Source organism: Pecten maximus, chromosome 3 (assembly GCF_902652985.1).
Source record: "Pecten maximus chromosome 3, xPecMax1.1, whole genome shotgun sequence".
Taxonomy (NCBI): domain Eukaryota; kingdom Metazoa; phylum Mollusca; class Bivalvia; order Pectinida; family Pectinidae; genus Pecten; species Pecten maximus.
This window is the reverse complement of record NC_047017.1, coordinates 11,055,724-11,069,232: the sequence shown is the minus strand read 5'-3', so window position 1 is coordinate 11,069,232 and position 13,509 is coordinate 11,055,724. Positions and strand designations below refer to the sequence as shown.

At 39.8% G+C, this 13,509-nt stretch overlaps 1 protein-coding gene across 2 annotated transcripts in view; it reads right to left on the bottom strand.

Annotated features, from left to right (window-relative positions):
• Window positions 1–13,253, bottom strand: part of LOC117323192 — a 29,646-nt gene extending 16,393 nt beyond the window's left edge. The window contains exon 1 of one of the 2 annotated variants that reach the window (XM_033878247.1): window positions 12,053–13,253. In XM_033878247.1, coding sequence (XP_033734138.1) covers window positions 12,053–12,310 — 258 coding nt within the window. In that variant the 5' untranslated portion in view covers window positions 12,311–13,253. The remainder of the gene's footprint in view (window positions 1–12,052) is intronic. The other variant, XM_033878248.1, reaches the window with a different exon arrangement.
• Window positions 13,254–13,509: the final 256 nt, after the last annotated feature.

Below are 13,509 nucleotides of genomic sequence, written 5' to 3'. Positions count from 1 at the left end.
AGTTGAAATGTGCTTTATGCGTGTTACAATCGACAATGATTGAGGCTTGCACAGTTGAACACACCTTTGATATACTCCAGGGGTTACAATCACTCGGTGCAGAGATCGAGTGGTCGTAGCCGTTGGAGATACATGTTACCTATACCAATCAGTGGTTGTCTTCATTGATTATTTATTACTTTATATCTCTGCGAAACCACAAAACTTGTATCGCTTAAAATAACTAATAAATGATAAAAATACGCAGATTTCAAATCACCTCAATAACATTTCGTTTCATATTATCATCTTCAGAATTGGTAAGCTCTAATAAGTGTAGCAAGTAATTAAAACAAATCGAACCTGACATAAACAACACAAAATTTCAAAAGACAAAAAGTATCGGAATGCGGGGCACGTAATAATGATTGTGGATTTCATAATTTCCATGTTGGTTAAAAGCTAACAAAGCTTTGGACCCACATGTTTAAAACTTAAGCGGGAACATCTTCACAAGAGCGAGCTGTCACAATCCATCTGTTTCCTGTGTGGAGACGGATACACAGGATACCACATGTCAATAAATCTACCTATACTTTACTGTAAATAGTGGAACAGGTTCTCCCCTTCAGGCGTAGCGATACCCCCTCCCCCTCCCACATAACGTACATCATTGTCAGCTTTCGCTTACTACGGTATAGAAATGTGCTAAAATAATTACCGCGGTTATCATTTAAAACTAGCGACTCTTTATATATTGGAATCATTGTTCAATAATAATACAAATGAATGCGAGTAACACGATTTAAAAATGGTCAGAGTCGGGTTTAGATTGACACTTTAGCTAGGAATGTGGAGAAAGGTATCTTTGTATTTATTAAGAGAGGGAGAGAGAGAGAGAGCGACCGTGTTTTTGTTTTTGTTTCGCGGCCTATTGCTGAGTTAAGTCATTTGAGACCAAGCAGCACCAGAAATAAGCTTCATAAAACATCCATCACAAACTGAGAATCGAAATGTAGAAGGAAGGTAACAAAAGAAGTCTGTTGTATCTAATTTATAAATGTCTCCACATGATATATCTAATCCTCTCCGAGTCAATTAAATAGATACTCCTCCCCGAGTCAATTAAATACTAGTAGATACCCATCCCCGAGTCAATTACAAATGTAAATAGATACTCCTCTCCGAGTCAATTAAATACTAGTAGATACTCATCCCAGAGTCAATTAAATAGATACTCCTCTCCGAGTCAATAAAATAGATACTCCTCCACGAGTCAATTAAATAGATACTCCTCCCTGAGTCAGTTAAATAGATACTCCTCCCCGAGTCAATTAAATAGATACTCCTCTCCGAGTCAATAAAATAGATACTCCTCCACGAGTCAATTAAATAGATACTCCTCCCTGAGTCAGTTAAATAGATACTCCTCCCCGAGTCAATTAAATAGATACTCCTCTCCGAGTCAATTAAATAGATACTCCTCCCCGAGTCAGTTAAATAGATACTCCTCCCTGTGTCAGTTAAATAGATACTCCTCCCCGAGTCAATTAAATAGATACTCCTCTCCGAGTCAATTAAATAGATACTCCTCCCCGAGTCAGTTAAATAGATACTCCTCCCTGAGTCAGTTAAATAGATACTCCTCCCCGAGTCAATTAAATAGATACTCCTCTCCGAGTCAATTAAATAGATACTCCTCCCCGAGTCAGTTAAATAGATACTCCTCCCCGAGTCAATTAAATAGATACTCCTCTCCGAGTCAATTAAATAGATACTCCTCCCCGAGTCAGTTAAACAGATACTCCTCCCCGAGTCAGTTAAATAGATACTCCTCCCCGAGTCAATTAAATAAATACTCCTCCCCGAGTCAATTAAATAGATACTCCTCTCCGAGTCAATTAAATAGATACTCCTCCCCGAGTCAGTTAAACAGATACTCCTCCCCGAGTCAGTTAAATAGATACTCCTCCCCGAGTCAATTAAATAAATACTCCTCCCCGAGTCAATTTAATAGATACTCCTCCCCGAGTCAATTAAATAATACTCCTCCCCGAGCCAATTAAATAGATACTCCTCCCTGAGTCAGTTATATAGATACTTCTCCCCGAATTATTTCAATAGATACTCCTCCCCGAGTCAATTAAATAGATACTCCTCCTCGAGTCAGTTATATAGATACTCCTCCCCGAGTCAATTAAATAGATACTCCTCCCCAAGTCAATTAAATAGATACTCATCCCCGAGTCAGTTATATAGATACTCCTCCCCGAGTCAATTAAATAGATACTCCTCCCCGAGTCAATTAAATAGATACTCCTCTCCGAGTCAATTAAATAGAAACTCCTCCCCAAGTCAATTAAATAGATACTCCTCTCCGAGTCATTTAAATAGATACTCCTCTCCGAGTCAATAAAATAGATACTCCTCCACGAGTCAATTTAATAGATACTCATCCCAGAGTCAATTTAATAGATCCACATCCCCGAGTCCACCAGACAGATCCTCCTCCCCGAATCTTGGGTGTCAGCTTTCTTGTCCATCACCGCTTGTGTCAAACATTCACCCCTGTCCATCCTCCTGTCCATCTGTCCATCATTCTGTCCATTTTCCTGTCCATTCTGTCCACCCCTTCCGTATCGTTGTCGGGTTTATTTACCACAATTATCTCGCTGTATCAGTACTGATCCATTTCGTTCCATTAGGATTACATCGGGCGATTAGTTATTTCCGGAGTAGTTCCGAATGCCATTCGTCAAAGAAACGTGTTATTTAATACAAAACTATTATTTATTTGGAAAGTCTATACAGTACATCCTTCGATATCACTGACATTATCAAGGACGTGGCTCATATTTAAGTTATTATATACAGGCAAGTATGTTATGACTACTCTACTTTACGAGAGAAAAAATCCGCGTGTTACAAGAGACAGGCCTTTATCGTCATCATGAGAAGGAATTCAGCCGTCCGAGCCAGCAGAGTCGTACACCGAAAGGTTATCTCTGCTCTAGCATACCGGCATCACACTACACTTTTTATCGATACCGTGGGATGGAAGATTTTCATTGCAGAAGAGTCGTCAGATCTGGCACATTTCCATGTAAATCACGGTTTCTGGTCGTCATATTCCACCGGCCAATATATAAGTCTATCGTCTGTACGGGAATTCCTCACAAATATCGACGGCGAGTGGCCCGTGGGTATTCTTCCTTAAAATTCGGGCATAAAATGTTGATGCTGATCGCAATGCATGTATGTGAAAGGGGCATTGCGGGTGAAGTGGGGACAGACATCCACAGGAAGGCGATCAATGTATTTTTGCTTACAAGCCAATGCCAGTTTTTTTTCTCTATCAATAGGCTTTTTGTTCTGCGGTTCCATGGCCGCTCATCAAACGAAATGGAACCATTATTCCCCGCGGCATTACAAATAATAGTCTGTAGAAACTTCCACAGATGGAAGTGATGTCTTTATATGTAAACAAATACATCACCTACTACAGACATATTCCTAGACCAATGCTAGGTCGGATATACACGAGTATAAGGTCATATTCATCTTGTGTCCTCAAATGATTTCAATTTTTCAAAACGAATGTTGAATAGTCTAATAAAAACCGGAAACCTCTTTACTTTCCCGCCATTTGTAACCAGATTCTGCCATCAATGTCAAACGAATGGGGCCTTACCACAAAACATCTAGTCTGTTCTATCATTGTAATGAAATAAGATACCAACTTCCTACCGCACGTAAAATATCAAACGTGGAAGTTACCAATCTATTGGAGGAAGAAGTTTTAACACGACCAATGACTGTACGAACTCGTCGCCTTCATCAATACATGTATATACCAGGGAATGGCGGGAAATTTTAGCGGCCATTAAATTTGGCGATTTGGTCATGAAAACTGAAAGTTAAATTTTGACGGGTTGAAATGTAGCGATTTCCCTTAAATCTAGGGAGGTATAGGGAGGAGTTTTAACATAACCAGTGACTGAACGAAATGAACAGTCACTTTCATCAAACAAGAGACCCGCAGTAGAAACAAGTAAGAATTCGCCATGGTTGCCTGAAGAAATGGATATTTTGGGATAAACTCGTGTGACATATGACGTCACACACTGTCATGTCCAAGAGGGGAATCGAACAACGACTGTTTTACTGAATAACGAATGTCACTTCGGTACCTTTTAGGACATGTGCTTTTAAGTGAATAAACCTGTCCTCTTGGCTAATATGACGACTACCATTCTAAAAAACGTCACATGTATACAGGTCACTAATTGTGTAATTATAACCGATATAGCTATCCACAAACCTGAAGGTATCTAATCATTACGTCACATATAAACAGGTCACTAATTGTGTAATAATAACCGATATAGCTATCCACAAACCTGAAGGTATCTAATCATTACGTCACATATAAACAGGTCACTAATAATCACTATAATTGTGTAATTATATTCACAAACCCGGAGGTATCTGTTACCATAATGACAAAGTTGGAGATCTAGATATTTCCTCTGCACAATGCTTCACTTGGCAGAGGACCCGCCCAAACAAAGAAGGAACTGGGTTCTGTCCACTGACCGGAAACAACAAAAAAGTTTAAAAAAAAATTCGGTAGACACTGATCGGGAACAAAAACATTTACACTTTTCAGTATGATGTGACCGGGAGGGGTGTCGCGCTACCGTGTCAAGTTGAGGCGTTTCATTTTGATCGCACTATATAAACGTCCGTCAGTGGCCGCGACATCCGTGGATATCGTCGCCATTCGCTGTCGCAAGGACGTAAAGAAACAGTAAAACAGTAAGTATAGCAATGGAGTGTTAATCGTATACCACATAGATATATATAGACAGTGCGCGAAGGTGAACAATGTCATGACTCTACTCGGCCCGACCCACTACTAGGATTACCGTAGAGAATACGCCAGCAGCCAGTAATGCTATTTAACATTGGAATAAACTCTTGGTCGTCCATTAAACAATAGATAGCGGCTTTCAATTGTTATCTGCCATAGTGAGGACTCGCGGGTTGAAATCCTTACAGTTGTTGAAAGTGGTCCAGCTTGGTGAAGAATAGCTCCCTTTGACTGAATCTTCCTCAATTTATTCGCGTTTCGTTGACATTTTTGAATTCAATAGCTTTACAAATCTTCAAAATTCAATTCAATTAATGTATTACCTTAAACTTTACGGTTTATCAGTACAAATATATACAGTAATTCATCAGTACATGTCATAGATGCCAAAGTTTTGGAAGTATCATAAATTCAAATTGGAGAAAAGACCTTCACTAAATGGGCCTCGTTAGTACGCTTTAAATTATGGTGTTTTTCTTCAAAATAAAAAAAAAATGCGACAAACGTAAATTAGGTAAACAGTGAGAATCAATGGTGTCTTTCATTAGAACCTTTTCTAATCGACACCTCGGGTGATTGTGTGAACAGTGACGCGCAGTTCATATCGACGTAAGGGGATTGCGTCGCTGCGCTGAATACAGATAACCGCACTAGCGCACTCTGCACCTCGCTAACGATGTGATAATACACGTGATTTACACGTCAAATACACATCGTTACACTTGTAACATTCTCGTCTCTACGGCGTACGATACAATTAGGGGGCATACTGCGTTAGTTATACGTGCACCGCCACGTGACATAACACTACAACGCTCTCTCCCTAGAGAGCCTCAAAGCAGCGTAAAGTGCGCGCGAGTAGAACACGTTCATTGTGCTTATTACGTTCATAGTGTGTGCGTTCATTAGCCTATGAACTTCAATGAATTAAAGTTGTGAACGCTATCAACCTGTTCCATTGATCCATCAACTATGGAGTCAGTTTGATATTACAAAATATACCTGTACCCTAATTGTTCTAGTTTGTCCGTCCGACCCTCATTTCCGGTCGGAATCCAAATTAACTGATTTCCGTGATTGAATAACAATATCTCGACTCCAGATATATAGTCCATGGACGTACAAAGTTGATTATTTATCAAGTTTCGGAGTCATTTCAAAGAATCAAATTTTTATGTAACGAAAACATCAAATAGTTCTAATAAGCATTGCACATTGCATACATTAATTTATAAAAAAAAAAAAAAAGTTATTATGTAGTTTCCAGCAGAGGCAATATCTCCGAAATTCAGGGAGCCCAGTTCTACACCTGTAGAAGGTATGTTCACCGAGAGAAGACGTGGAGTTTACAGTCCTGTGGCCCACATGTACAAGTTGGGGAGATGGTGTTACACGTCTGTAACATACAATCACGTAACATCACCTATACCGCATAGATTTGACAACTTAGACGAAACAGTCTCGTCACTTCTAATGAATAATGTTTAATATCAATACGAAAACCCAGTCAACTATTGTCCGTTTCCACATATAACACAATTTATTTATTCATCGATTTTCCACACAGGAAATAGTTTCGCCCGCCGGAACATAATAACATCCAAAAAATACATTAATAACCATGCAATGTAAAATTAATGCGATGAGGCAAAAATTGTGAATATTATTAATTACTTCATAACATTTCTAATCCCAGGATAGAAATCCGAGCCCAGATCCCTGACATTCTCTTAATAGCTAGCAAACAACGCCATACCAACATGGAGGACCGAGGTAGCTTGACTACTGGTTATATACATTACTAGCCCGAGTTTCCTCTGGCCCTGACACCATGTCTGGTGTAGGGCCTAAACACCTGACATGGTGTCAGGGCCAGAGGAAACTCGGGCTAATAAGACAGTGTAACACAATATCACCGTATCTTAATACACGTATAACTTTGGAATTAGAATCAAATTAAAAAATTGACCAGAGACAGCGAAAATGAAGAATCCTTTTCATGCTTTCGGAAAAAAAATCTAAAACTAACAATCGATGTTTGGTGGCTTGACATTTAGCAAAAAGATTGGACCGGACGTAGATACAGTGAGATCAACACTTAATTAGTTTAGAAATAAATCTAATTTCGCCTAAAATATTGCATCCATGGGACTCTTGGCGATAATTCATTCCTGACTGGTTCAGTACTGTGATCGTTCTATTTCTCTGTTTAGCTGGGAAGCTAAACTCTCCCTTCCGATTCATGTTTTTATGCCATCCCAATGGAATCAGTTCTGAGGGTTGAGAACGGCTATGTGCGTGACGATGTAAATACAATGATTACTCCCTATATAAATATCATAACTAAAGGAGTAAGCCTTCCCCCATAACAATGATTACTCCCTATAAATATCATAACTAAGGAGTAAGTCTACCCCCATAACAATGATTACTCCCCTATAAATATCATAACTAAAGGAGTAAGCCTTCCCCCATAACAATGATTACTCCCTATAAATATCATAACTAAGGAGTAAGCCTACCCCAATAACAATGATTACTCCCCTATAAATATCATAACAAAGAGTAAGCCTACCCCCGTAACAATGATTACTCCCCTATAAATATCATAACAAAGAGTAAGCCTACCCCCGTAACAATGATTACTCCCCTATAAATATCATAGCAAAGAGTAAGCCTACCCCCGTAACAATGATTACTCCCCTATAAATATCATAACAAAGGAGTAAGCCTACCCCCATAACAATGATTACTCCCCTATAAATATCATAACAAAGGAGTAAGTCTACCCCCATAACAATGATTACTCCCCTATATTAATATCATAACAAAGGAGTAAGTCTACCCCCATAACAATGATAACTCCCCTATAAATATCATAACTAAAGGAGTAAGTCTACCCCCATAACAATGATTACTCCCCTATAAATATCATAACTAAGGAGTAAGCTGCCTATCCCCATAACAATGATAACTCCCCTATAAATATCATAACAAAGGAGTAAGTCTACCCCCATAACAATGATTACTCCCCTATAAATATCATAACAAAGGAGTAAGCCTTCCCCCATAACAATGATTACTCCCCTATATTAATACCATAACAAAGGAGTAAGTCTACCCCCATAACAATGATTACTCCCCTATAAATATCATAACAAAGGAGTAAGCTGCCTACCCCCATAACAATGATTACTCCCCTATAAATATCATAACAAAGGAGTAAGTCTACCCCCATAACAATGATTACTCCCCTATAAATATCATAACAAAGGAGTAAGCTGCCTACCCCCCATCTCATTTCACATGTCTGTAATAGCTGGGTTACTATCGGTATATCTATTTTCAGGTCAGATATCACTGTAACCTTGAAAGTAGGACAAGGTCATTCATTTGAACAAATTCAATAGCTCTTCACCTCGTATGCTACTCGCAATATCATGACCCAGGAACCCATGGTTGTTGAGAAGAAGCCGATTAAATATTTAAAGAACTTTGACCCCTGTGCCATTTCAAGTATGTCAAGGTCATTCATTTAAACAAACTTGGTAGCCCTTTATCCCAGCAGGTTACTGACCAAATATCATACCACTAGGCCTATAATATTGATCACGTGACAACAACGCACGCAAGGTATAAACATTGAATGGCGTTGAATGCCGTCCGTGATGACAGAAATATTTCAATAAGATTGCTTTAACAGCACTATGCAGGCATCAAAATATTCCGTTCAATCTTTATATAATTTGCTTTTCTATTTACATGTATTCGATTTTTATTCACCAATGATTCACCAAGTTCTCTAATTAGAATACAACGTGAACTCATATCTGAAGTACAATTCATCAAATGTGCTTGAACACGATTCCTTAGGTTTTTATATACCTGGACATGTGTTTTATTTTTGATATATTAAAACAAATATGAATTTCAAACGTCGATCACAGAAAGAATGTATAACATTAGTAAAACGCGTTTTCCTCGACTGATTCAGGATTTTTGTCATGAAGATTACTATGTAATTATTTGAGCTAAATCTCTGCACCGCTTCCCCTCCACACGAGATCCCCTGAACCGTACACCCACTATATATATAATACGTGGAACTCGGCATGTCGTGGTTAAATGGAATTCACAACTGTTGTAGCTCCACCGCGGACATCCTCGGGCTTACAGTATCCTTACTCCCCACTGTTGGCAAATGTGTATATAACATTGCATTCTTGTGAAAACGATTTTCCAGAAATAAGCCCTCTCTCCCTCTATGAAGGATGAAAAAAACTTATCAAGCTGATCGCTTCCTTCAGCATGCCGCGTTATTATGAATCCTAAGTCTGAGTACAGAATATATACTAGGCCGTGGATCCCTCGCACGTGCACACATATCTGACAATGCACACGTAACGGGTTCACTGATACCACATTTGCGTGTGTTAAATTTAGATATTTCTCAAACATGAATTAAATCAATACATAAGATGTGTACGCATGTTATTGTTTACACAACACTACGTGATTCACAGACAATCGATCAATTACATACACTCTGTGTACCAGAGTATCATTTAACCCCAAGTCCGGGTCAGAGGCCAATATAGACTTATTCGTTTGAACAATCCGTCAATATGAAAAAACTCGTTAATACGACGGACAGTCAAAGTTACTGAGTGTTAATAGAAATCCACAATTAGGATTTTGCAACCCCCCCCCCCCCCCCCCCCCCAAAAAAAAACCCAGGCCACACAATCACACAGAACACACACACAAATGGTGTTTTCAGTCTCATACCTCAGGGTTGCCCTATATAAAATGGGAGTACACAATAAATCAATAATTCATCAAATATATACCCACAATTCTGGCATCAAGTGGGATCATACAATTATGGACACCTTAGTCTGGTATTAGGGGTGTCAATCGAACTAGACCCATCAATTCTAAAGTCTGGTAATAATAGGGATAGGTAGTCCTGGTGTCAATCGAATGGGCCCAACCATTCTATAGTCTGGTTATATTAGGGATAGGGAGTCCTGGTGTCAATCGAATAGGCCTAACCATTCTAGAGTCTGGTTATATTAGGGACAGGGAGTCCTGGTGTCACTCGAACGAGCCCAACCATTCTATAGTCCTGGTGTCACTCGAACGGGCCCAACCATTCTATAGATTAATTCACGCGCCTGGTATATCTCACTGGGGACATCTAGAAATTTTCATTTCGTCGTGCGAGAACTCTGGGAAAGATTGGTTAGTTATTTTCTCATTAGTATCTCATTCGGGATTCAGCGCGCTGCACAACATTCAGCATTTTGTGAAGTAGATAAGGGTAAGGTGTTCGACCTGTGAAAAACGGTATTGTGTTTGTTTTTTTGTAAACAAACGCTGTTATGTAAAATAACACCCACATGTTGTTAAATATTAAAGTGTTGATCGATTTTGTATGATTGCACAACCACTTGCACAAGTGGGTAATACAATGTGGAATAAATCGATCTTCAGTAATTGTTTTTTCACATGCGACCTCTTTTCATTTAACGTTAGAATTGATTCGTGAAATAAACAACAAAACACTGTCGCATAGTCCATAATGCGGTATCCTAAACAATCGATAAAGTGTTGTTTTGTCGTAAGGTTTGGGAAAGTCATTCCGCTTTATGTCTAGAAACAACCTATTCTATAGATCGAGATAATTCCCATCTTGTTGACAGAGACAGTAGAATGTTCAAGAGCCAGATCAATGTCTGTTCTGATTCGAGATGAGGGGGCACATACATATGTCTACCTTAACCAGAAGTGTAAACAAATCCATTTGGTAATAAAATGGACGTTATGGAGCCTACCACTGCAGAAATGAACTTATCTCTTAAATATAAATAAAATTGCGCTTATAATTTTGTCTCCAGGAAAATTTGGTCTAATTATGAAACTATTATTCAGAAAGCAACGCACTTACCATAGAGCATGATATAATGCCATACTATCAGACACGAGTCCTGACCGAGAGAAAGCTCTAAAGTGCGGCCTGTGTGTATATAAACGAGTGACCAGTTTAGTATGACCCAGAGCTGTAACTCGCGTTGCTATGCTTTAATTATGCAGTACTAATTCCGGATAAATATGTTCCGTGGTTCCCTGGCACCAGTATATCATTGATTGGCCTTCAGCATACGGCTCAACCTTCCAGTCCGAACAATTTGACGAGCGCCAATCACTATTTCATCATACGGAGAGCGTCTACGCCCGACAGGCGTATGGTCTAATATGTAGTTATGTAAGAGATTGATTTTCAAAAGCAATTAACATAGAAAAATTCTATATTGACATATAACTTGATGGAGAAAGCGCCGTGCCTGTAGGCCGGTATGTACGTGCTTGTGTTATGTTTACGTTTGATACATCTAAACGGCATATGGATGGAACGCCTTACAATAGGATTAGGCGTCTACAGAACAAGCATGGTTAGCTTGTCCTCATTCAAATCTACACTTTTATGAGAGTAACAGAAATGTCTCGACGATATACATTAGTATGGAATATATTGATGGGATCAACAAAACACCAATCCTCTCAACATGCTGAAATGTTATCAGATTATTAAGGAAATAGTCATGTTTGAGAGGCTCTTAAAATGACAAAACATTGGATGCAGAGGTTAAGCCTCTAATGGCTAATATCGGTTTTGTATGATAACGACGCATTGATTTCTTATATAATTAGGATCTCAGTATCTCTAGGATAATGCTTGTTTACATTCACACAACAATCATTAGATATTGTTATCATTTTCACTCGACAATAAATATTACTTCACTCTCTAACACACCAGGGACCGATCATTTTCCTATGCAACGTTAATTTATAACCTTTGCCATGACCTTGACACCTTAACGCCCAATATAACTTCTAACCCCTTCAATTATTCATACCAATGAAACATCCCTCCCTGGGGGTCTGAACACCAGTGACCTTTTCCTGGCCCTATTCCCTGTTGACCTATAGTATTTATAATGCCCCGTTTAAACAGTCATTGACTTCTACTAATTGTCTCCTTTGACGTTACCCACATATAGTAATATATTTCAATTTTATTCCCCCCCCCCCTCCACGTATAAACCCCCCCCCCCCCCCCCTAAGTCATCCTACATCCCTGCCCCTCAAGGCCTATAGGACGGCCTTGTCAGAACCGTCCCCAATTGTACACACCTTTTTGCCGCGCAAATTGGTCATCTGCGCCACCTGGCGTTGATCCTGTACGGACGGCAGTTCTGCTTGTTCCTCAACGAACTCATTCCCATCCCCCTCCAGGACGGGTGACAGTTTTGACTCCGTTTTAGGTTTGACTGTCTTCGGACTTGGAGATTTAATGGACATGATGACATGATCAGAGCCTGGCCACGTGGCGGGGGTACCAAGGGGCCTCCGAATCGGGAATTCCACGTTATCATATGGAGCTGCATCCATGACAGCGCCACGGGGTTGATGGTATCGGTCACGCCGTGACAAGAATGTAACAAATTACCAGTCACTACGCTCAAAGGCAATACACCTTTAACACAGGAAATCTTCTCATCTTCTCTACACAATTAGTCTGCCCTATAGAGGCTGTCCGGCCGGTACACCCCACCTAAACAGAGGTGTACCCTCCCTGTCGGTCCGCCTTAGGTACTACGACCGCTTATGTGATATGTAATCCATGCCATAAACCCTGCTAGTGAATCACCCAGATACTGACTGTACACAACACAAATATTCCACTGATAATTTGAAATATATCCGATTATAAAAACACCCATTAAGTTCCATTTCACAGTTGAGGTTGAAAACTCGTCATTTGGTATGCACGGGCACATGGAATTTGGTCTCGCCAGTTTTTTTCTCCCCTTTGAACAGTTCTGTAAGTCTTCATCCAGGATGTAAGTAACAGAGCTGTGCTCTCGTGTAACATGTACACAGCAGCTCGCAACACGTGCAATAAACATAGAGAGTGACTTCGGGGCTTTCAATGCATGTTGGTTACAAAAGGAGCGCCATTCATCATCCTATGAACTTTGACCTTGGGCGTATTCCCCCACAATGCGGGAGCGAGTGGACGTTGGGTTTCATTCGACGTAACCTTTGACCCCTTTGTCACTAGTCCAAAAATGACTTTAGTTCCACCACAGGGAAATCAATCAGATGCGTGATACACATTCAACAAGGTACTAAGCGATCGTCCAAACAACGGCTATGTGAGCAGAGCAATGGCTTGTCCATTCCAGGATGGAATTGTAAACACAGTCCTATTTTAAAAGTGTGACGTAATAATCGTTAGATTAAGACGTATCCAGAAAACTTGAGAATACCTGTTGCTGGCTGTGACTGCCTGGAGTACCGCCGATACGTTCGGTTGTGGATGTCCCTCTGTAGTACGATATCGATCCGGCGGGAAGAAATACCGTTTTGCTATGACGAGAGCCTCGCGAACTCTGCCTTACACTTTTGTCCCTGTAGACGGCAAATCATTCCAAAATATGTCATGTCGGAGTTGATAAAATATTCCCTCCGACTCCATTACACGTACAAACTGTATCCACGGCGTCAGCATTTAGGGAATTTATTTGTCAATTGTTGGAAATCAAAATGACCTTTTGTTAAAGGACACGAATAATGAGTGATTTATT